Source organism: Cyphellophora attinorum (assembly GCF_001299255.1).
Source record: "Cyphellophora attinorum strain CBS 131958 chromosome Unknown Contig30, whole genome shotgun sequence".
Lineage (NCBI taxonomy): Eukaryota > Fungi > Ascomycota > Eurotiomycetes > Chaetothyriales > Cyphellophoraceae > Cyphellophora > Cyphellophora attinorum.
This window is the reverse complement of record NW_017253258.1, coordinates 279,952-299,825: the sequence shown is the minus strand read 5'-3', so window position 1 is coordinate 299,825 and position 19,874 is coordinate 279,952. Positions and strand designations below refer to the sequence as shown.

Sequence of the window (19,874 nt, the reverse complement as noted above, 5' to 3'; positions counted from 1 at the left end):
CTCCAACTTTTGTGCGGGGTCTTGGCAAGGCCAGGCAAGGCTGTATATTCATGCTTCGAGTGACGTAGCTATTTCACCGACTTGGAAAAACTTTCGAAGGATTGTACCTCGATCCCCCCATAATCGTCCGACAGCGTCTTGCCATTGACCTCAAGCTGCTGGGCGTCCTGCAACATGAATATCATCCTCGACCACTTGTCTTTACTTGGTGTCCGCCAAGCATGCATGGTTGCTCTCTGAATTGCGATATCTCCTACACGGAGAAGCCTTGTCTCACCCGAGTCAAGCACCAACTCAACCTCGCCCGCGACCACAATGCCAACATCTAGACTCATTGTCCGGTGCATAGCGGTCGTAGAGCCTGGCGCGAAATTGCATACTCTCAGTACCGTTCCGCCTGGGATTGTTATGGATGGTTGTGCACCCTCGGTGGCTTGTTTGTATTTGGCTAAATCAGCGGAGCCATTGAGGTCGGGCGAGAAGTTGTTGAGGTAAGCCACGAAGAAGTCCATCTCCGGGTTGATTTCTTCATAGACAGCTTCGGAAGGAAACGAGGAGAAAATTGACCGCCCATTATTGTCGTGGTCCGTGATGTACCTGGACTGGTTTGTAAGGCCCGTCCGTGGCGTCGACCCGGATTTGGCTGCCATCTCGAACTCTCTACCGACGAAGGATCTCGATTCAGCCGTATGTATCTAGTGCAGATAATGCATTGTTTCACCAGAGACTCAGATGTACAATCTGAATCGACGGAGGCGGGCGGAGACGACTTTATGTCCGAGTGCTAACAATATCGGTCAATTTGCAAATAGCCTTGACTAGATTGGAAGCTCTCGACCCGATCCGAGTGCATGTGGAAGACTCCAGGTGCGCAAAAAGTATACGTGGTGGTCTCCCACGACTGTGTCACATCAGTTGCGCATTATCCCCGGATACAAGTGGCCCTTCCGTTCGGATGATATCACTCGCATCCGGAGTCGTGTAATGCAGCATCGCCTTGGCTATTTGAGTCTCGGGAATTGCTTGCACCGCCCGAAAACAACGAAAATTGGCCCACAAGCCGAATGGGATAATTGAATCGCCGACCGGACTCACTGCGGCACACGGCTTGGGAGACTCTGTGCCGTTCCTTTAACTTCGGCCGCAGGTGGTCAGAATGCAGACGATTTGATATGTAGATCACACCATCTGCAATTGTCAATCTCTTGCTACAAGCTGTCGCGGAACGCAAACATCACCCAAGATGCCCAATCCGATCAGAGACGATCTGCTTGTCGTGGATGACACATCCTTTCCTTACCTATTCGAGCAGAACGTCACGATACCCATCAAAAGCTTCAATGCAATCGTCAGATGTAACATATACAGGCCCAAAACGACAAAGGAGGTCCCCGTAATCATGACTTATGGGCCATACGGCAAAGACATTCATTACAAAGAGTTGAGTGGATCTACCTGCGATGATTTCGGTGATCGTGCAATTGATCCTCTCCAGTTTTCATGAAAAGTCATACTCCGAGGTCAATTCGAAACATCATTCGGAGCACTCATCCTTTGAGACCCCAGACCCTCGCTTCTGGACTGCTAACGGATATGCCGTACTGCGAGCAGACGAGGTCGGCCTTGGTCAATCTCCGGGGATGCTTGATACAATGTCACAGCGGACAAGTGACGCCTTTGCTGATGTCATCGAATGGGCTTCAGAGCAGCCATGGAGTAACGGCAAGGTCGGCCTCATGGGAATCAGCTACTTTGCTGGTAGTCAGTGGCGAGTTGCTGCGCGCCAGCCCAAAGGCTTAGCTGCGATTATTCCGACAGACGGTATGGCTGACTACTATCGGGACCGATGTCGACACGGAGGCATTCTAACTGGATTCCTCAAATGGTGGTACGACCGCCAAGTTTTGTCCAATCAGTACGGACTCGCCGGAAAAGCAAGCCGCAATTGGGGACCCGATACGATCGAGGGAGACCTTCCAGAGGCCGAACTAGCTGCTAATCGGCGTGATCAAACAATCGACAATGCGCAGCACTTCTATCGTGATGACCCCTATTACTCCTCCCGCGAGTATAATCTCGAGGACATCGTTGTTCCTCTTCTCTCCTTAGGGAATTGGGGAAGCATCATGATTCACCTTCATGGGAATTATGAGGGGTTCCGTCTGGCCAGTTCAGAGAAGAAGTTTCTTCGCATGCTTACAGGGCGTCATGACCTTCCATTTTATGATGATGAGCACGTTGAGGTCATGAAGAGCTTCTTAGATGCCTTCTTGAAAGGCGAGGACAGAGGTGGCTGGACAGATGGCTCGCGGCCTCCAGTGGATCTGATTTTGCGAAAAGGTAATGTTGGGTACAACAATTCTGAGGCTGAGAAAGCGTACAAGCGTCGATTCGAGCACGAATGGCCTCTTGCACGCACGAAGTACACCAAGTTCTACTTAACAGCAGACCGACAGCTTGTGAAATCACCTCCAGAGTTGCACTACGGTCGGGTATCTTATCAGGCTCTCGGGAACGTTAATGAACCTCGTTTCGTCAGCTTCCACTCCGAGCCTCTCGAGAGCGAAACAGAACTTACTGGGTATGTTGTTGCCCATTTGAACGTCTCAGTGTCAGCATACCCTGGTGGGACAGTTCCAGCAGACCTGGACCTATTCCTCACGCTGCGGCATTTTGGGCCGGATGGAAATGAAATTTATTACACCGGTATTACTGGGGAGCCGGTGCCGCTCTCCAAAGGATGGCAGCGACTCAGCCTTCGCAAAATCAACAAGGCACATCCACGACATCGAGAATGGCTTCCTCATCGAGATTATTTCTCTACCGACGTACTACCCGTCATCCCTGGCGAGATCTACCCTGTGGATGTGGAAGTCTGGGCTACGAACGTTATCGCAGAAAAGGGCGATAGCTTCGTTTTGGAGGTTGCCAGCGGCGATACTCAGGGCAGTGGCCTATTTGGTCATGACACTCCGGAAAGGTATGTTGTCTATGCTAGTGCCCTCGAGAAGATACCTATACCTAACTAACACGTTGCGTAACAGATCTTCCGCGAGATTAGCTGGGAACAACCACATTCATTTCAGCTCGAATCACATAAATTGGATTACTTTGCCTATCATACCGGAACTATAGTCTCTTCCGCATGTTTTATAGTGTGCAGTCAATGAGCAAAAAGTTGAAGGCAGTCTACTAGGGTGCAATCTTCAGCTGCACCAATACGTAGTGCTTTTGTGGGCGAAGTTCGTGACCGCGTCGAATCCCACGACCTATACCATTAATGAAATAGTGCCATGCTTGTCAAGATGACAGCCTTGCGCAGCCTTGCCAAGGCCAACGGTAGATAATATTGGAGGTCAGTAATACCTTTTACGACCTGTAAGTAACTATGACTACCATTCAACAACGCCATCATGCAAGGCGCGATGCTCTGGCGCTGTGGTCGCTTTGATTACCAGTACCTAATTTGCTGTTTGATGCAAGATGCATTCCCTGAGCCTGGGGAGAATGCGGGGATTCTGGGGAACGACCCCGCTCTCGGTTAGTGGCCCACGACAACCGAAGCATAGAAATCGCTTTCGCGAAACGTTCTATCACACTCAACAACTTTTCAACTGTTTACATCTAGTGATGGGATGCATTGGTCTGCCTGGACTAGACCAAGTCGCCTGAGTTGTGCCCATATATAAACAAATTTTGCCGGATTGGAGCTGTGGGCGTCCTCAGAGTTGACGTCCTCGACTCGCCATCCGTGACCCCCAGCGACCGGTGAGGCCTTTTTTCGGACTCTGTTCAACTCCAACATAAGCCGCCGAGCAAGGATGACCGAAGATCAGGGAAGCCGAGGAATGTATGCTTGTGGGCTGTGTAAAGCGACGTACAGCCGTGGGGATCAACTGATACGTCATGTCAGAAGCCACACGAAGCAGCGTCCTTTCGTATGCTCGGTGTGTTCCAAGGGCTTTGGCAGGCAGGACCTACTGAAACGACATATGGGTATCCACGATGGGCGCAACGCGCGTAACGCTGACCTAGCGGGCGCAACAGGCGCATCCATCGCCCGCCAGAGCCATCGGGTCCAACGAGCCTGCCGCACATGTGCTGAGAAGAAGCTGAAATGTACCGAGGATAAGCCTTGCGAACGCTGCAAAGAGAAGCAGATCGAATGTGTTCCAGTGGATCTCGATGATCAAAGTCAGTCACAGTCTCAAAATCCTCCTCAGCCATCAATGAACGATTCACTTAGCCATGGAGTTTCAGCGTCGCCGCCAGGAGACGACAATCTCCAAGACGATGACGAGATGTTCATGGTTCAGCCTAGTAGCGAGTATCTGGCTGTCGCTGATGACGCCCTGGCTATATTCCCGGTCAATGAAGCGGCTTTATTGCAACAGGAACCCATGATGCAAGATATCTTGGGAGGATCAATGCCATTTCCGGTTCCGGACGACTCCGTTCAGTTCGATCAAGACTCAACGTTCGAGGCCATGGATTTCTTCTGCCTGGATGGTCCCCTAGAGCCATGGCCGGCGCTGCCTGCACCTATCACGCCACAGTCAATCACCTCGCCAAAACAGTCAACGATATCCCTGGGTGCCGGCGCTTACTCAGTTTCTGGAGCATTCTCGACATGGATTCCACGAAAGGACGATGGTCACGACCTTGATGAGCAAGATCTAGTCCTCCAAGGCACGGTGGATCCTTCACCGCAGCACGGACTGTCTCTAGATGGGCTGGATATATCGAAAGAGGCCCTGTCGCCAATGGTCAGGGATGAGCTTCTAGCCATGGTCCTCGGCCGTATGTCAAAAGTGGCCTCAAAGCGGATCATCCGGTCCTTCCCTCCCAACGAAACTCTCAGAGACCTGATATATATGGCTTTGACGCACATGCGGCAGAGACAAATCGGGCATTTCATCCACCTCGCTTCGTTTGACTTGAATACGCAACGTCCTGAACTACTCGGTGCACTGGTCGCCTATGGAGCAACAATTTCGAGCTCGCCCGAAGCTCGGAAATTTGGCTATGCCCTGCAGAATATCGTTCGCATGGCCATCAACCAGCTAGTGAGTTTCCCTTTGCCGCTTTCGTTGTCGCGAACGATGCTGGAACTATGTAGGCCCAACAGGAACATGTCGTGCTGAGGGATCTGGACGTGGCGCAGGCATTTTACATTCAGACGTACCTTGGATATTGGAGCAGTGCTAACCGCCTGATCGAGCTCGTCGAAAGTGGCTCTATGTTGGGAGTCACAATGCTACGAAAAGGAAAAATGCTACAAGCGGAGAGTTACTACACCTTAGACGTCATTCTAGATCTTCCGGGCTTGTCGCTTCAGCAGAAGTGGCTAATGTGGATAGAGCAAGAGTCAGCCAAGCGATTGGTTCACTTCGCAGCCAGTCTAGACTTCCAGGTGGCTCTCGTGCGGGAAACCGGTGCACTATTTACTTACGAAGAGATCCAATGCCCTTTGCCGATGCCGGCGAGACTGTGGGAAGCTGCAAACGCCACTGAGTGGCGAAATTTGTTGGATCGAGAACCTGCTCTGAAGATGCAGCAACCTCCACCACTGAACAAGGTACTCTGGCAACCCTCCTTGCTTGCAAAATGCACTGGGTCGACTGATACTCGATTTTGTGCCTATGTCTACCTTAGTAGTTTCTGGATCCTTGTCAAGGACTACTGGCGCATGGCCTCTCTGCTCCCCGAAACAAAAGCCGCCAGCGACTTCGTGCTGACTGCACGCCACTCGGAACTCTTGGGCACTCTGGATACCTTCAAGGCTGAATGCACCGACGAACCGGAAGTCGCGCCAGAGATCCTCTTGTTGCAGGAGGCTGCCTACTTACATCTATCGGCATGGGTCGCGGGTATAGCTCACTACTGTGGAGGGAAAACCGACTTTGATGCACGAGCAGCGGCAGGCTACGTTCAACGATGGCATTCAAGTAAACAATGTCGAGCCGCCGTTTGGCATGCGGGCCAAATCATCCGTGCAGCCAGATTGTTTCCAATGCGCGCCTTAACGGACATATACGCCACAGCGCTGTATCATGCTGGGCTGGTGCTGTGGATATGGGGCCTGTTGTATAGGGCGCAGGGAACCTATATCGCCAGTCCTGATGCCCCAACCCTCGCAATCGATGGGAACGAAGTTCCAGACACAACAAGGTTCCTCCAATCCGGTCGCTGCAGGCCGATGCTGACAGATCAAGCTGGAAAGCCCTTCTCTTTGGAGTCTCCTGCTCTGGCGACTGAGCTTGTGCGAGACATACTCGCCGATAATTGGGGCCAAGAGCCGATGGCACCTACACCGAGGGAGGCATTTCGGTTCATGCAGGCTTTTTCAAAGATCACTCGTCAGCAATTCAACTCCTGATGCCTTATACGTCCGAAGGTAGATACCCTAGCTATTGAAGTCCGCCGAAAGAAGTATTACGACCCACAAATGTGTTCGCAGCCGCTTTTTGTGGTCTACAGAACGAAGAAGACCTACGCTAGACACCGACGGCTGCCAGGCTGGGATCCAATAATCAGCATTGCTCAGCCACGATATGTGTCCGAAGCCTCAAGGCCGTTTGCTGCTTAAAGCCGTGCGCTATTTTGATTACTCTCAAGTAGCTCCATGGCGTCACGCAACACGTTCGGCGTGAAGTTGTACATGTGGTATTCTGCTGGGCAGCCTGTTGGTGTGGTCAGCATAGCGCCGTCAGCCACCTTTGGTGGAGTCGGGAACTGTTACTCACTTGGCAGAGGTCCGTCAACGAAAGGTCGCACTATGTCCTTGATTCTGTGGGCTTCGTCTTGTCCCACACTAGAGAAGATGACCATCGCGGCCACTCTCTTCAGTCGCAGCTGCTCAAATTGTTGCAGACGCTCCGGAATCGCATCCTTTGATCTCACCCCAGACAAGAGAACGCCCAGAGCAGCGGCGTCCTCGATGGCCATTGCGCCGCCTTGTCCTTGATCTGATTTCAGCAGTCAGTATCTGGCACGCTAGATATATGGATAATCATTGTGCTTACGAGGAAGCATTGGGTGAGCTGCGTCCCCAATAAGAACGACTTGACCGCGGGCGAGCTTTGATAGTGGCTTCTTCCGACTGCAGAGCCTCCAAAGTTTGAGATCTTCTGCTTTTCTACACCGAAGATATCAGTGATTGTAGCCTTCAAGGATGTTTCATGCGACCTCACCCGCAAACGGCCTGTAGGTCAGGGTGGAGTTCGGTGGATGCTTTCATAAATTTCTCTCGCGATGCAGGTATGCTCCATACTATCATTCCATTAGTCAGCCTGCTCTTCTGATGACAGTCATAGCAACAACGAAGTGTGTATACCTTCATCTTCGAATCCCTCTATATCGTCTGGAAGGAAAAAGCCGAAATTTTGGAGCTCGCCTCTGTATACATCTCGGTTATTGCTCGTCTCACTTGGGGCGATCTTATTCTTACCCTCGACACGGATACCATACCAGACGTTTGTCTCCCGCAGGGCTAATGACCATCTTCATGGCTTCGCCCTCAAAGAGATGTCGAGTTTGAGGATCTTCCATCAGCTTCTCTGCCGGGACAAGGAACCGGTACGCCATAGATCCTGTTGGATATATCCGGAGGTCTTCGCCGGAGTCTACCACCTTTGAAGCAAATCTTGTCTACAATGAGGATTCTACTTAGCGCTTTGTCGAAGAAATGAAAGAGTTGGGACACTTACACTGATGCCGTCCGCCACGATGACTACGTCCTTCATGTACTTTGTTCCATCGTACAGGCTTATTTCCCCATCGAGACTAATGTCGACCACGTTGGCTGACAGATGGATTTTCGCGACATTTGAGGTGTGTGGCCGGGGCTCTGTCGCTGTCCTCTTCAACTCATTGTGTAGGTCCGCACGATGGTAGAGGAGGAATGGCGCGCCATATAGGTCTTTGAAATCCGGAGTGAACTGCGTGCGCCGGACTTCCAGAGTCCTCCCGTCAGTAAGACGTTGCTATATTATGTTAGCCCTGCTTTGGTTCCTCATACGCGCCCCAGATATCTGACCTCGTCAAGAGTAACCGGTCGAGCTCTATGGAAGTTGAACTCAAGGTACGACAACACTCTGGATGCATTTGGACACATATTAATCGCAGCTCCGATTTCGTTGGCGAAACACGATCTTTCAAAAACCTGTGGTTGTCAGCTCAAGTGTTGCCGACATCATTTGACGTGCCTCAACATGGTGCCCACTTTGCAGAAGGGCGGATGCTGTAGCCAGGCCAGCAATCCCAGCGCCTACGATGCCAATGTTCAATACCTCATCGCCAGGCTTGGGAGCGAAGTAATTCGGGGGAATCGGCTCATAGTATTCGCTTCTCAGGCGCCCGTTGCTCAATTGCTCAGAATGAGCTGAGTTGGTGGGCATGTCGACCATGCCGGCTGCGTAAATCTTCCAGCTGCCACTGATCTTGTTGGTCGAAACAGTAGCACGGCTTCGCGCCTGTGAAAACGCTCCGTTAATTGCTCAGAGGGCGTTCCAACTAAACACAAGCCCAACAATGCATACAAGGACCATCACTATCGTGTAGAAGAGTGCTGATGCCAATAGTATCAAGATTGATGCCTGTCCGGACAGAGTGGTGGCCAGAAGTGTCCCAGGGCTGTCACTTCCAACCATCGCGTATTCCCGAAGGAGTTCCGAGGTGTCATTGCGGGACGCTACCACACCTCCCGGTCGGCCTCCCACACCGGATGTGGCTCACTCGGGCTAGATGATACCATCCACGGCTCTAGACGTGCTGCACCCCATACATCCAGTCTTCACTTCCAGATCTCGACATTCGGCCACGATCGGCCTCTAGCTTCATACTTCGCGGCCTCATCTCTGGGGAAGAAGCTCATAAGTGGCCAGGTCCCCGCGGGCACGCGTCTGACCTTCTTGCAAGGCAAGTCTTCTAGACTGTACTAAGCCCAATACATTCACAACTTTCGGGATTGCCATGGAGGCACAGGTCGCCAAAGGTGTCAGCTACACTGCTCCCACAGAGTTCACCCACGACGAAGATGTTAGAACTGTCACCACTGCTGCGGCTGTGCATGAGCCTAGCGAAGGCGAACCCGCGCCCCATCTTCACGCCAAGACATATGTGATAGTCCTGGTGAGTCTGATGTTCTTATCAAGCTACCAAACTACTTGCTCATGTTCCCTTCCAGGCTCTTGGTTTCCTATCATTTGCCTTGCTCATGCAGCTGGTAGCATGCGGCGCGGTAAGTCTTCCTTCTCTCAACGGTTTGCACACACGGTACTCATACCTCGACAAGTTAGCTAGCACTATTGCGCAAGTAGTCGGAGGAGCTGACACTTCCGGCTGGCTGTTAACGTCTCTGACCATCAGCTTCGTGGTCTTCGCGCCCCCTATCAGCCATGCTGCAGACTACTGGGGCCGGCGCTGGCTTCTGATTATTCTCGCCCTGACAGGAATGGTTGGCTGCATCATCACTTCGCGTGCTCAGTCGGTGAGATCTTTCTGAGAGGCGTGATCTCTTTCTCTTTACCGTAAGCTGACTTCGCCAAGATGGGCGTTGCCATACTCGGCGAGGCGTTTGTCGGAGCCGCTTTTGCAGCCACGGTAGGCTAGATGTTTGATCGATGTCCGATCGTGCGTTGACAACCTCTTTTAGCCATTGACCTTTGCTGTCGCATCTGAGGTACTGCCTCACAGGCATAGGCTAACGGGCCAAGCGGCACTCAATGTGGTTGGTTTGACGGATGCTAAGTTGATAGCAAAAAGGCTTACCATCTCACAGGGGAGCTCATTGGGTGCAGTTTTCTCACTCCTCGTAGGCGGCAGACTGGTGCAAAACTATGGCCCGGCGGCGTACCGGATTGTATGTTCGAATCCTTGTGTTGAGGCCCAGTGCTGACACTTCTTCTAAGCTCTACTATATCAATGTGAGTGAAGCCAAAGGGTAGCTTTGCCCGTCTATTGACCGATGCCCTAGGCTGCAGTGTTTGCTGCTGCTGCAGTTGTCATATTCTTCAGCTATCGGCCACCGTTGCGCGAGCTTCAGGCCGAGTTGAGCACTAAGGAGAAACTAGGCCGTGTGAGTTGATCATGCTGAAGACGAGTACCTCGCCACTCACGTTGGACTTAAGCTGGATTGGTCGGGCTATCTCATCACGGGGTCTGCTGCAGTACTTTTCTGCATGGGACTTCAGTGGGCCCTGAATCCATGTAAGTGTTCTCAAGCAATCCTCACTTCAATTGACCTAATCACTCTTAGATCCTTGGGACGACGTACACGTTCTGGCGCCGTTCCTTGCGGGCATCGCGTGCTTTGCCTTCCTGGCTGTGTACGTGTGGAAGCTCAACCACAATAGCTACATTCCGGCGGCCTTATTCTCGTATGTTTGCATCAATGTGCTGCAGCCATATGAGACTGAGCTGACATTATTGAAGCCGCAACAGGAATTGTGCCTTAGCTCTCGTGTGCATCTTTCTGGAAGGGTTGTGTACGTAGAGTTGATCCGACCGATCACTCAAGCCAGCTTCGCTAACCTATACCACAGCTTTTGGAGTGTGTTCCGCGAGCCATTTATTCTCGGAGGGTTTGTACTGACACAGATAGAGCGCCAATCTTTACGTCCCCTTCCAGTCGTCAGTACTCTATGAGACGGAAGCATTCAACGTTACGTTCCAGTCCGACTACGCAACCATACTCTGAGTTCCAAACCATGCTGATTCTCTCACAGGTTCAGCATTGCGTTGATGAGCTATGGCTTCTTCAGCCCGATCGGAGCAATTCTTGGCTTTCGCTTCAAACTGGTTCGAAGCCTTCTTACGACCGGCTTTTTTTGTCTGCTCTTATTTTTCATCCTTGCGGCAACATCCACGCTGTCCAGCAGAGCAGCTTTCTGGGGATACCAAGCATTCCTCGGAGCGGGACTAGCGTTCGTGCTCAACGCTGTGGTAACGGCAGCACAGCTTAGCGCGCCAGCGGAATACATGTGCGTAGCCATGATCTAAGACGCTGGCAAGCGACTGATGTTCCTCCAGATCCATTACTAGCGGCTTGATAGCTGCAATCAGGTCTCTTGGTGTGAGTTTAGCAGCTGGTATATGTACGTATTCGCCACCAATAAGCGGCGTTCCTCACCTTGCTGACTCGCATAAAGTCGGGGCTATATTCCACACCAGACTGACGACGCTCATTCCAAGCAAGATCACTGCTGCAGCTCTAGCAAGTGGCCTGCCAAAGTCGTCTCTGCCGGCACTCATTGCGGATGTGGTCAGCCAGAACTCCGATGGACTGGCCCAGATCCCGGGCAACACGCCTGCAATCACTGATGCCGCTGTGGGCGCTTTGAGAATGGCATACCTACAGTCGTTCAAGTCAGTCTGGATTGCTGCCAGTTGTTTCGCTGGATTGGGCCTTCTGGGTTGGTCTCCTTCGTCCATGCGTTTGAGGTTTCCTGAAAGCTGACAACCCTGGAAAGTGTCTCTCTGCTTTGCAGATCCCACACCAGACCTCTCGAATCACATCGACGCTCCTGTTGAATCCGAGAAAGACATGTACGGCTGAGCGTGAACGATTCAAAGGGTCCTACGACATCCCTGGGGCCTTTGAAAGCTTCGGAAGAAGCAAGTGGTCGGTGCGATCGAGACAGGCAAAACTGGTGAATTAGTGACGGACTCAATGTAAAGTATGTTCCTGCTCTCAATGAACATTGCGTACCAAAGGTGGCCTCTCGTTGGAACCTTGGAAAACCAGGTGCTACGAGAGCTCATAAGAAACTTGCTGGACATGTCTTGACTATAGAATGCTGCTAATTGCCTTGTGCTATTGTTGAATATGTATTGAGTTACCTATAGGTCGGTAAGGGTAAATCTGACCGACCTCCGATGTATCCGTTGTGGGCCTTGGCAAGGCTGTGCAAGGCTGTCATTCTGACAGCTATATCTGTAGGAAGCCTTGCAAATTCGCAGGGTTCGTAGCAAGACCGAGCCCCACAGCCAATGTGTGGTGATAAGCAAATTAAAGCTCAAGCAGCGCTACGATTAGGCTTTCAGTATCTGGGGCGAGCCGACATCTCGGAGACGACAAGATCTGGAGCAAGAGCTGCCGGGATGTGGACGGCCGACGGGTGTAAGCCACGCTCCTGCCGAGCTTGTACGTCAGCCAGAACATTTTCCCCATATCGCAGTGGGCGAAGGTTCATTTCAGGGTGGACGGAGTCTCCAGGTGCCATACTCGGAAGAGATCGTTACACCAAATTGTGACCCGAAGGACAGCATTTGCTGCCAGAAAACTGGGACTCCAATGATAGTCAGGGATAACGGAGTTTGGGACGATGCCCGAACCACGTTGAGTCTGCCAGGATGGTCCTGAACACTGCCTGCAAGGATACTGAAACTGAGTCTTGTCTTCTGCCTGCTCTTAGTCAAGATTTGGTACCTCAATCAGGCATGCTCGGCGGCCTCCACAACAGGGCTCTGCCTGACGGCGTTGACAATAATGAACAGATGTCTCAATTCTTCGGTCCAAGTCCTAGTCCGCGGCAAGATGCTCAAGAAAACAGTCATCAGACGGGCGTTCTACATTCACTGCCACAACTGTCAAATTCCGAACATCCCGAGCCATGTTGTCGAGGCTCCTTGCAACACCAGCGTACAGTCTGAAAGGAGAAGGTGATTTCGCTTACGCTTGCTACGTAACAACCGTACTCGATAAGCTCGCATGGCTTGGAGGGAAAAGTTACTAATACTTCGGGTTCTACGTACACGACTTCCAGTATCGAAAGAGAGATGAGTCGTTCCTGAAAGGGGACTATCTAGCCGTTGTGTGGAAGACCTTGCGGATCCAATTTTGACTGGGAGGAACGACTTAGGCTTTCCCAAGCTATACCCAGAGACTCGTATCGACGAGAACGGTGCATCTTGGAGAATGGAAGCCAGCTGGCGTGGTTGGACCTACATCACTCTTCAGCTTCACGGTCTCCGACCAGCCAAAGCTCCCTCACCCAGTCCCCATGATGGTGTCTTCGTTTATAAGTATATCCCAGCTATAGGTAAGTCGGGCTGCGCCGATGTTGAATATGCCGTGTGTGCTCTAGCCGAGCCAGGACGAAACATCAAAGAGTTCAAGATCACCTCTGACTGCAGCATCAGGGTTGATTCCCACAGTCAAAAGTCTCTACCCATCTTTACATCACATCGTTAGTCGACTGAAGGAGCTGCCGATCGATGAGATAGTGACGGGAAGCATTACCAGCGGCACTGGCGTAGATGACGTGTCCACGGCATACAGGATAGAATAGCATGGACGACTTATCGCTTGATTTCCAACGGCTCATCGGCCATAAGCTCTCGACGAAAAGCACAAGTGAGGCATTCACGTACAAACACAGATGGTAGTGATTCGATTTGCTCTCCTCCTTATCTCGCATCGTCAGCTCGTTGATTATATAGATAGGCATCGAGGCCTTGGAGGAGCACGAGTAGAGTCTCGAGTCGGGGAATGCTCACTTGCTTCGATAGCCCAACCCGAACTATCTCACCCAAGATTGCCTCGACCTCGAGTGGCTTACCGTTAAAGACATCTGCTAACATGCTGGGCTGAACTCCTGGATAAGGTCTCGAGAGAGATCTCTGCAACTGATTCTCAACCGCCTCCGCACCGGCAACATCTGCGTAGCCTGCAACTTCTGCGACCGCTGCAATTTCTAGCATGACGTTCTTGATCAAGGGTGTGCCGAGGGGAGAAAGGTCCATCAACTGCCGGTCTCGACATTTCGAAAGCGCGCATATGGTATTGACCGCTCCATTCGCGATTATCTTTTGCCATCGCTGCCTCTGTATGTCCTCTTCGACGACGGCTGTTCCTCCTCCGTTCCTGATAATGGTTGCTAGAGATTCCAGGCGAGAATGACTCGACGTGGAGGTGGAGGAACCGTATAGCCCAAGGTGTAGTCGTTCGACTTCCTCGTGTAAGAAGACCCCAGGGGCTATCTCTGTGGTCGGAAGATAGACGACTCCAGAGATAATTGTGGCGCTAGGGTAGGCGTCCGCGTATGGTTTTTCGATCCCAAGGCCATTCTGTATGAGGACAATTGTGGTGGCACCTGATTTCAATACTGCATGCAGTGCCTCTAACGTCTGTTTCATTGTCTTTGGTATGACCTTAGTGCAGACGAATACGTAATCGTAAGGCTGCTCGGGGAGTGTCACAGCTTCTTGAACGCTCTGGACAACCTTAGGTCTTGAACAAAGTTTGCCCAGGACCGTGGAGGTCACTTCTATGCCATTTTCGTTAATTTCCTGATAATTTGAACGGCACACGCAAGTGACGTTTGCTCCTCCCTTATCAAGAATGCACGTATACACAGCGCCGATGCTGCCAGTACCAAACATCAATATGTTGGCCATGATTCTGCTTCTGAGATAATGGAATTGTCGCAAGTCTCACTTTAGAGAAGAGATATTTGCGTATGCGCCAGATCTTGCAGCAATGTTTGGTGATACGCCATCAAGTTTCCATCACAACCCAAAAGATCCTTGATCGTGGTCTGCGAAGATGCTAAGCACGGCGGATGTTGCATGGTTAGCTCTTGGCGATAGTGTACCACATCCCGAGACTCGGGTACACTCTGCTTAGCCAGTCACGCCGTCACGTCCAATCACGGTCAAATCGCCGCGGGCCTCGGTAGGATTAAGCGCGACGCACGCGGGGAGTATGCCGTTGAGACGAGCATCATATACATAGGCTTACAGCTGTCCGACCATCGACCGCGTATAGGTCCGCTGCGAAGCTAGGCGTTCACAACACCAAAATGGCCTCGGCAGCGCAGATTATCAAGACCATCGAGCCACTCCATGTCGGCCAGTTCATGTTTGTACGCATTGTGACCGATCGAGGGATTACAGGATACGGCGAGGCTGGGATCTGGGGCCACATAACCACCGCAGCAACAGCTATCACCAGATTTGCCGAATACTTGATTGGGAAGAATGCGTTCGATATTGAACATCATTGGAACGTGATGCATCGATTCAGCTATTTCCAAGGCCTTGCCATTAATGCTGCTATATCTGCCATCGACATAGCGCTATGGGATATCAAGGGAAAAAGCCTTGGTGTGCCAATTTATGAGTTGCTTGGGGGAGCTTGCCGCACGAAAGCTCGAGTTTATGGACATATCTATGAGAACACGATCGAAAAGGTGCTCGCTGAATGCAAAAGGAAGAAGGATCTTGGTTACACTGCCTTTGGCCATATCAATCCTTTCCTTGACGTGAGTCCTTCACCCCTCGAAGAGCTATTGCGGTGTGGACGACAAATCTCACGAAGGGTATCGCTAACACCGATCAGGAACCGATAAGGCATACTTCAAAACACACGTCAGGAAGATGCGGGAGGCAGAGGATAACGTTCGACGCATGCGTGAAGTGGTGGGCGATGAAGTCGATCTCCTCATCGAGCTCCACCGTCGTTTGACACCCGCAGAGGCTGTGACATTCTGCAACAACATCAAGGATATGTGTCCCATGTTTGTGGAAGATCCTATCAGACCTGAGAGTGCCGACGCCATGGCGCGGGTCGCTGATCGCCTAGCTGTGCCGATTGCAACTGGTGAACGGTTCTGTACCATCTACGAGTTCCAGGCACTCCTTTCGAGGAATGCTATAGAGTTTGTCCGTGTCGACGTTGCAGTCTGCGGAGGTATTACAGGAGCGAAGAAGGTAGCTGCACTTGCAGAGGCGCACAACGTTCAGGTCGTGCCTCACAACCCTCTTTCGCCAATCGGATTGGCCGCCTGCCTGCAGGTGGCTGCATCGATTCCTAACTTCGCCATCCAGGAATATGCAACAGGTTTCGAGGCAGGTGTATTCGAATCTACCTTGGAACATCTAGGCAGTAATATTGTTGATTATTGCCCGAAGGTTGTCGATGGACTTGTGGACATCCCTACGGGGCTGGGGCTTGGCGTCAATCTACTCGAGAACGCGCAACAGATCCGCGCACCACTCGTACAGCCGATCAAGATGAGACCGCACAAAGATGGATTCATTGTGGATCAGTAGAACTTGAGGGTCATTTGTAATAAGCATCGCATACTGCAGGAGTCGCAAACGGACTGAAATTTTGGACGAGATCATCAATCTGCTCGAGCTGCGGAGGATGTAACGGCAGCGGCCGAGCTGAATTGGCACGTAGATCGCTCCACAACTTCAGAGATTATGACGCGAGCAAATCTAGTGATGAGAATGATGGATTGAGAATGTCGTCGATGGTACTGATGCATAGGCGACGTTGACATTAAGAACCATAAGTCAAATACTTCTCGGAAGTCGCGTCGCGTGTGCGGTGCGGAGACAGCTCCGAACGCGACAGTCACTGCACAGCCGATGTTCCCCTCTATATTGGCGCCAGCAGCACCACGCAGTACATTGTCGGACAGCGCGGAATCGCAACGAAGTGGCATGCTGTGCATAGTGCCCCCTCAGAACGTACGTATCGCCTCCCAGCGATTCCGCTATCTCGATGACTTCCGACCTCCGTGGGTGGAACGGCGGCCATTAAGCACGGTGAGACTCGGCAGACGCTTGGCCTGGGAGCAAAATCTGCCTTCGAAATAAGCCCTGGAGCCCGTAACCTTGTCGGATGGGGGCGTGGGGCTTCCGCGCTGGGCCTCGGTATGGTCTCCCACTTTGAAATGTTTTAAGACCGGCACAGACCGAGATCAGCGAAGCATACTGTTCTCGGTGATATGAATGTGATGCAGTAGACTAGCTCTATCTATTTTGATGTGCGAGAGCTATACGTATTGCCTCCTGCTTATCTCTCGGGCTGTTTGCCCTGCACTTTCTCCCAACGAGCCGTGCTCTGTCTGAAGAATGCAACGAATTCTTGCATCTCCCGCTCGGACTCCTGCTGTTTGATCAGATCCAACTGTGCCTTCATCCCGTCGCGGTGACCTTCCTTGTAACGTTCGATTCGTTTGCTCCAGTCCAGGATGTTCTTCCGACTCTCAGCGGATTCGACATCGGCATTGGCTACCGCGAGGTGAGCCGCCAGGTTATCATTTCGCTTCACGATCTGCTGGCTGTGTCGAACACAGCTCAAGTTGGCGCTGCCAGGCTCCTCCACACCGGTGTCTGGATATGTGCTCGTGTCGGCAATGCATAACGGCTCGATTTCGGAGTATAGGTATGCGAGATCTTGGATTCTACCATAGGCTGCTCGGAGCTGCGCTTTCAATTCGATATTACGCTTCTCGGCCTCTTTGCAGATAGAACACAGAGAACGTTCGCGCAGCCGTGGAGCAGTCCAGCTCCGGAGACTTGGTCTGCTGGGGCGGCCTGCTTGCTTGCATCATGGAGCTTGCTGCTCTCAAGCATCTCCAGAAGGCGATCCATGCAAGCGTCTCTTTTCTTCATGCTCTGGTCGCACATGAGGGACTTCGACAAATTTTTTTCATTCGCTGCTTTTTCGAAGGCTTGGGGATGGTGGATGGAGTCCTTGTTGGTGGCATGAGCAGCATTCATCTCACGGACACACTCTTGGATCGCGATTGCGCAGCGGGCGGAAGTGCTGGCAGGGCCATCTGCGGCGGTCGCCTCGCGTCGATCTGACTGCATGAGTGCGGCCGCCATGCTGTGGAGGTCGAGAGGCGCGTGGAGGGTGTCGAGTCGCTATTCTGAGCGCAGACGGCTGACAAGGCTTGTGTCTGCGAGGACGTTAGTCTCGGTTGTGTTCGAACTCTGGTACAACTTACTGAACCGATTCGCAACGAATTGCCGCTTCGCCGAATGTGGGTGCTGGTTCGAGAGGGAAATGCCGATGCGGCCAGCGCGGAGATGCACAGGCTGGCAAAAGTGCATGCAAGTGTCCTGGTTGAACATTAACCTTTCACCTGATGTACCGAGACAAGTCGCTCATCTGTCACTTCTTGGGGCAACATTTCAACCCGTCACTTTCGCCAAAGAAATCTGATCCACACCGCCTTGCACACGATCTCCTCCAACCCGCGCACATCCAGCGGCTGCTTGAGTGTTGCTCTCACGGACTTGCAGTAGCCATATTTTTACGAACGTCCATTCGCTGCCGATCCGTGCCGTAGGTCCAACGCAGAATGAACACGACCGAAGCTGACTCCCTTGCAGATTCAGCAACGCCTTGAGACTCGTCTGGCGTCCAGAGCAACCGATAACCATTGTCTAATCGTCCTTCGACTGCATCCATCATGACGACACAGGCGCTGATGGAGTCTGACAGTTTCGATGCACTCCTTGAGCATGTTCTGTCCAGTGTCGTGCCACGACTCGAAGCCGCAATCCCGAAAGTCGAACAATATAAGCAGGGCTCGGCTGATTCGGGTCCCGGTCACGGCGACTCCGACAACATCCCTGCACGGTTTGCAGCCGTAGTCGAAGATCTCGAAGAGTGTGCCAACGACATGAGCTACATGCGTGACGTCTACCACAGCGCCATCGACACGGCCCATGATATTGGTCGGAAGGCCAATAGGGACAAGGAGGAGTATGAGCATGCAATGCGTGGCATCGAGGAGAAAGAGACTCGTCTGGACCGGCTTCTGGCAATCCTCGAGAAGACCAAGTTCGATGACACAACCAAAAAGCGAGCCTTCGAATTCCAAGAAACCACGATTGAAGTGCTTCGCGTCGACAAGGATCTCGTTGTTGAGCGCATCAAGAATCTTGAGAAGGAAAATGGCGAATTGAGAGCGCGGCTCCGAAAAGCCAATGGCAGAATCGATGAATTGGAAGAAGACTCGATCAGGCAGTCGCGTGCCAACATGACCAGAAAGGATTGAAGCCACACCATGCGGTCAAAGGAGGCAGACCCTTGAGCCTGGCGCACCAGAATCGTACTCTAGCAGGCAGCGAGAACGGAGGTCTGAGAGGTTGCTCGAGAGTATGCCAGATGGTGGGAGTGCTGATGTAGATTGACCCAATCGCTTGTCGGTAGAGTGACAGCAGTGCGATGCACAAATTATCCCATGAATCCTACTCATCCTTCACTCTCCGACGAATGTTTCCCGCAGTCTTTCCCAGCTTTGTCCTGGCCGACTTCCTCATTCACGCCTGCAGTCAGCATAGCCGCCATGCCGAGGAATCCTCTACCACAAGCCGCAGCAATTTGTCCAAATCGTTCCGTCTCTTGTCGTGCATGCAACAACATGCGTTGTGTTCAACTTGCCAGTAACCGTGCAGACGGGGTATCTCAACGGGATATACCATTTTCTGGTACCGTTTCCAGCAGCTCGGACCAAAGCCCTACCACCTATCGCCCTGAGGTAGCACCTAGTGTGGCAAGCCACGCATTGACGAATTTTGTCTCCCTGTTGAACGTCTTGATCAATGGGCTTGCAAGAAGCAACGCCGCTTTCAATCGTTCCGCAGCGATAGCCTAGCTCCGACAAACGATTATGTGGTCCCGAGACGATACAGCATGCGGCGACACTCGCGAATACGTATGAGAGCTGTTGTCGGGACATGCTATACTCTGTAATTTCTGCAATCTGACTCTTGACTTGGTGAACAAACAGTGGGCTCTCAAGCCGGCGCCTGCCCAGCGACTGCGGACGACTTCGATGAGCTGTGATGATTGAGGGCGTGACTCATGTTTGGGGCAGTGAGTTGTAGAAATCGTTGAGGTCTTGAGACGTTGACGGCGTCTGATCTGTAGAGGGTCAGCAACCAACAGTCCACAGCTGAGAGTTGTCGTTTGCGCGGCAGCATTCGCCGTTCCCTGCGTCGCGTGTACGAAGTATGGTATTATCTGCGGCAGGAATTCACGGAAGGCGAAGTCGCTGAGCTCGTAGGGACGGTAGCGACGTTTCGGGAGATCAACGATCATGTCAGAGGGACGAGATCAG

General features: G+C 52.1%; 8 protein-coding genes across 8 annotated transcripts; 4 read left to right on the top strand and 4 right to left on the bottom strand.

Annotated features, from left to right (window-relative positions):
• Positions 1-68: 68 nt before the first annotated feature.
• Positions 69-650, bottom strand: AB675_4431 (uncharacterized protein; the record flags this gene model as incomplete). The annotated part of the gene is made up of 1 exon (XM_018144570.1): positions 69-650. One exon carries the CDS (start codon positions 648-650, stop codon positions 69-71), a length of 582 nt encoding a protein of 193 aa, XP_017996533.1.
• Positions 651-1,243: 593 nt separating this feature from the next.
• On the top strand, positions 1,244-3,029 carry AB675_4430 (putative serine esterase; the record flags this gene model as incomplete). Its single annotated transcript, XM_018144569.1, has 2 exons — positions 1,244-1,440; positions 1,496-3,029. 2 exons carry the CDS (start codon positions 1,244-1,246, stop codon positions 3,027-3,029), a joined length of 1,731 nt encoding a protein of 576 aa, XP_017996460.1.
• A 963-nt stretch (positions 3,030-3,992) lies between these two features.
• AB675_4429 (uncharacterized protein) lies at positions 3,993-6,379 on the top strand (the record flags this gene model as incomplete). Its single annotated transcript, XM_018144567.1, has 2 exons — positions 3,993-5,066; positions 5,120-6,379. 2 exons carry the CDS (start codon positions 3,993-3,995, stop codon positions 6,377-6,379), a joined length of 2,334 nt encoding a protein of 777 aa, XP_017996470.1.
• A 206-nt stretch (positions 6,380-6,585) lies between these two features.
• Positions 6,586-8,399, bottom strand: AB675_4428 (3-hydroxybenzoate 6-hydroxylase 1; the record flags this gene model as incomplete). The annotated part of the gene is made up of 9 exons (XM_018144566.1): positions 6,586-6,683; positions 6,747-6,968; positions 7,026-7,138; positions 7,194-7,272; positions 7,337-7,398; positions 7,451-7,650; positions 7,710-7,985; positions 8,039-8,164; positions 8,214-8,399. The coding sequence occupies 9 exons, from the start codon at positions 8,397-8,399 to the stop codon at positions 6,586-6,588; spliced, it is 1,362 nt and encodes a 453-aa protein (XP_017996486.1).
• Positions 8,400-13,410: 5,011 nt separating this feature from the next.
• Positions 13,411-14,400, bottom strand: AB675_4426 (putative 2-dehydropantoate; the record flags this gene model as incomplete). Its single annotated transcript, XM_018144565.1, has 1 exon — positions 13,411-14,400. One exon carries the CDS (start codon positions 14,398-14,400, stop codon positions 13,411-13,413), a length of 990 nt encoding a protein of 329 aa, XP_017996517.1.
• Positions 14,401-14,804: 404 nt separating this feature from the next.
• AB675_4425 (D-galactonate dehydratase) lies at positions 14,805-16,056 on the top strand (the record flags this gene model as incomplete). Its single annotated transcript, XM_018144564.1, has 2 exons — positions 14,805-15,270; positions 15,344-16,056. 2 exons carry the CDS (start codon positions 14,805-14,807, stop codon positions 16,054-16,056), a joined length of 1,179 nt encoding a protein of 392 aa, XP_017996571.1.
• Positions 16,057-16,810: 754 nt separating this feature from the next.
• Positions 16,811-17,628, bottom strand: AB675_4424 (uncharacterized protein; the record flags this gene model as incomplete). The annotated part of the gene is made up of 2 exons (XM_018144563.1): positions 16,811-17,254; positions 17,281-17,628. The coding sequence occupies 2 exons, from the start codon at positions 17,626-17,628 to the stop codon at positions 16,811-16,813; spliced, it is 792 nt and encodes a 263-aa protein (XP_017996547.1).
• A 590-nt stretch (positions 17,629-18,218) lies between these two features.
• On the top strand, positions 18,219-18,809 carry AB675_4423 (uncharacterized protein; the record flags this gene model as incomplete). Its single annotated transcript, XM_018144562.1, has 1 exon — positions 18,219-18,809. One exon carries the CDS (start codon positions 18,219-18,221, stop codon positions 18,807-18,809), a length of 591 nt encoding a protein of 196 aa, XP_017996514.1.
• Between the last annotated feature and the right edge of the window lie 1,065 nt (positions 18,810-19,874).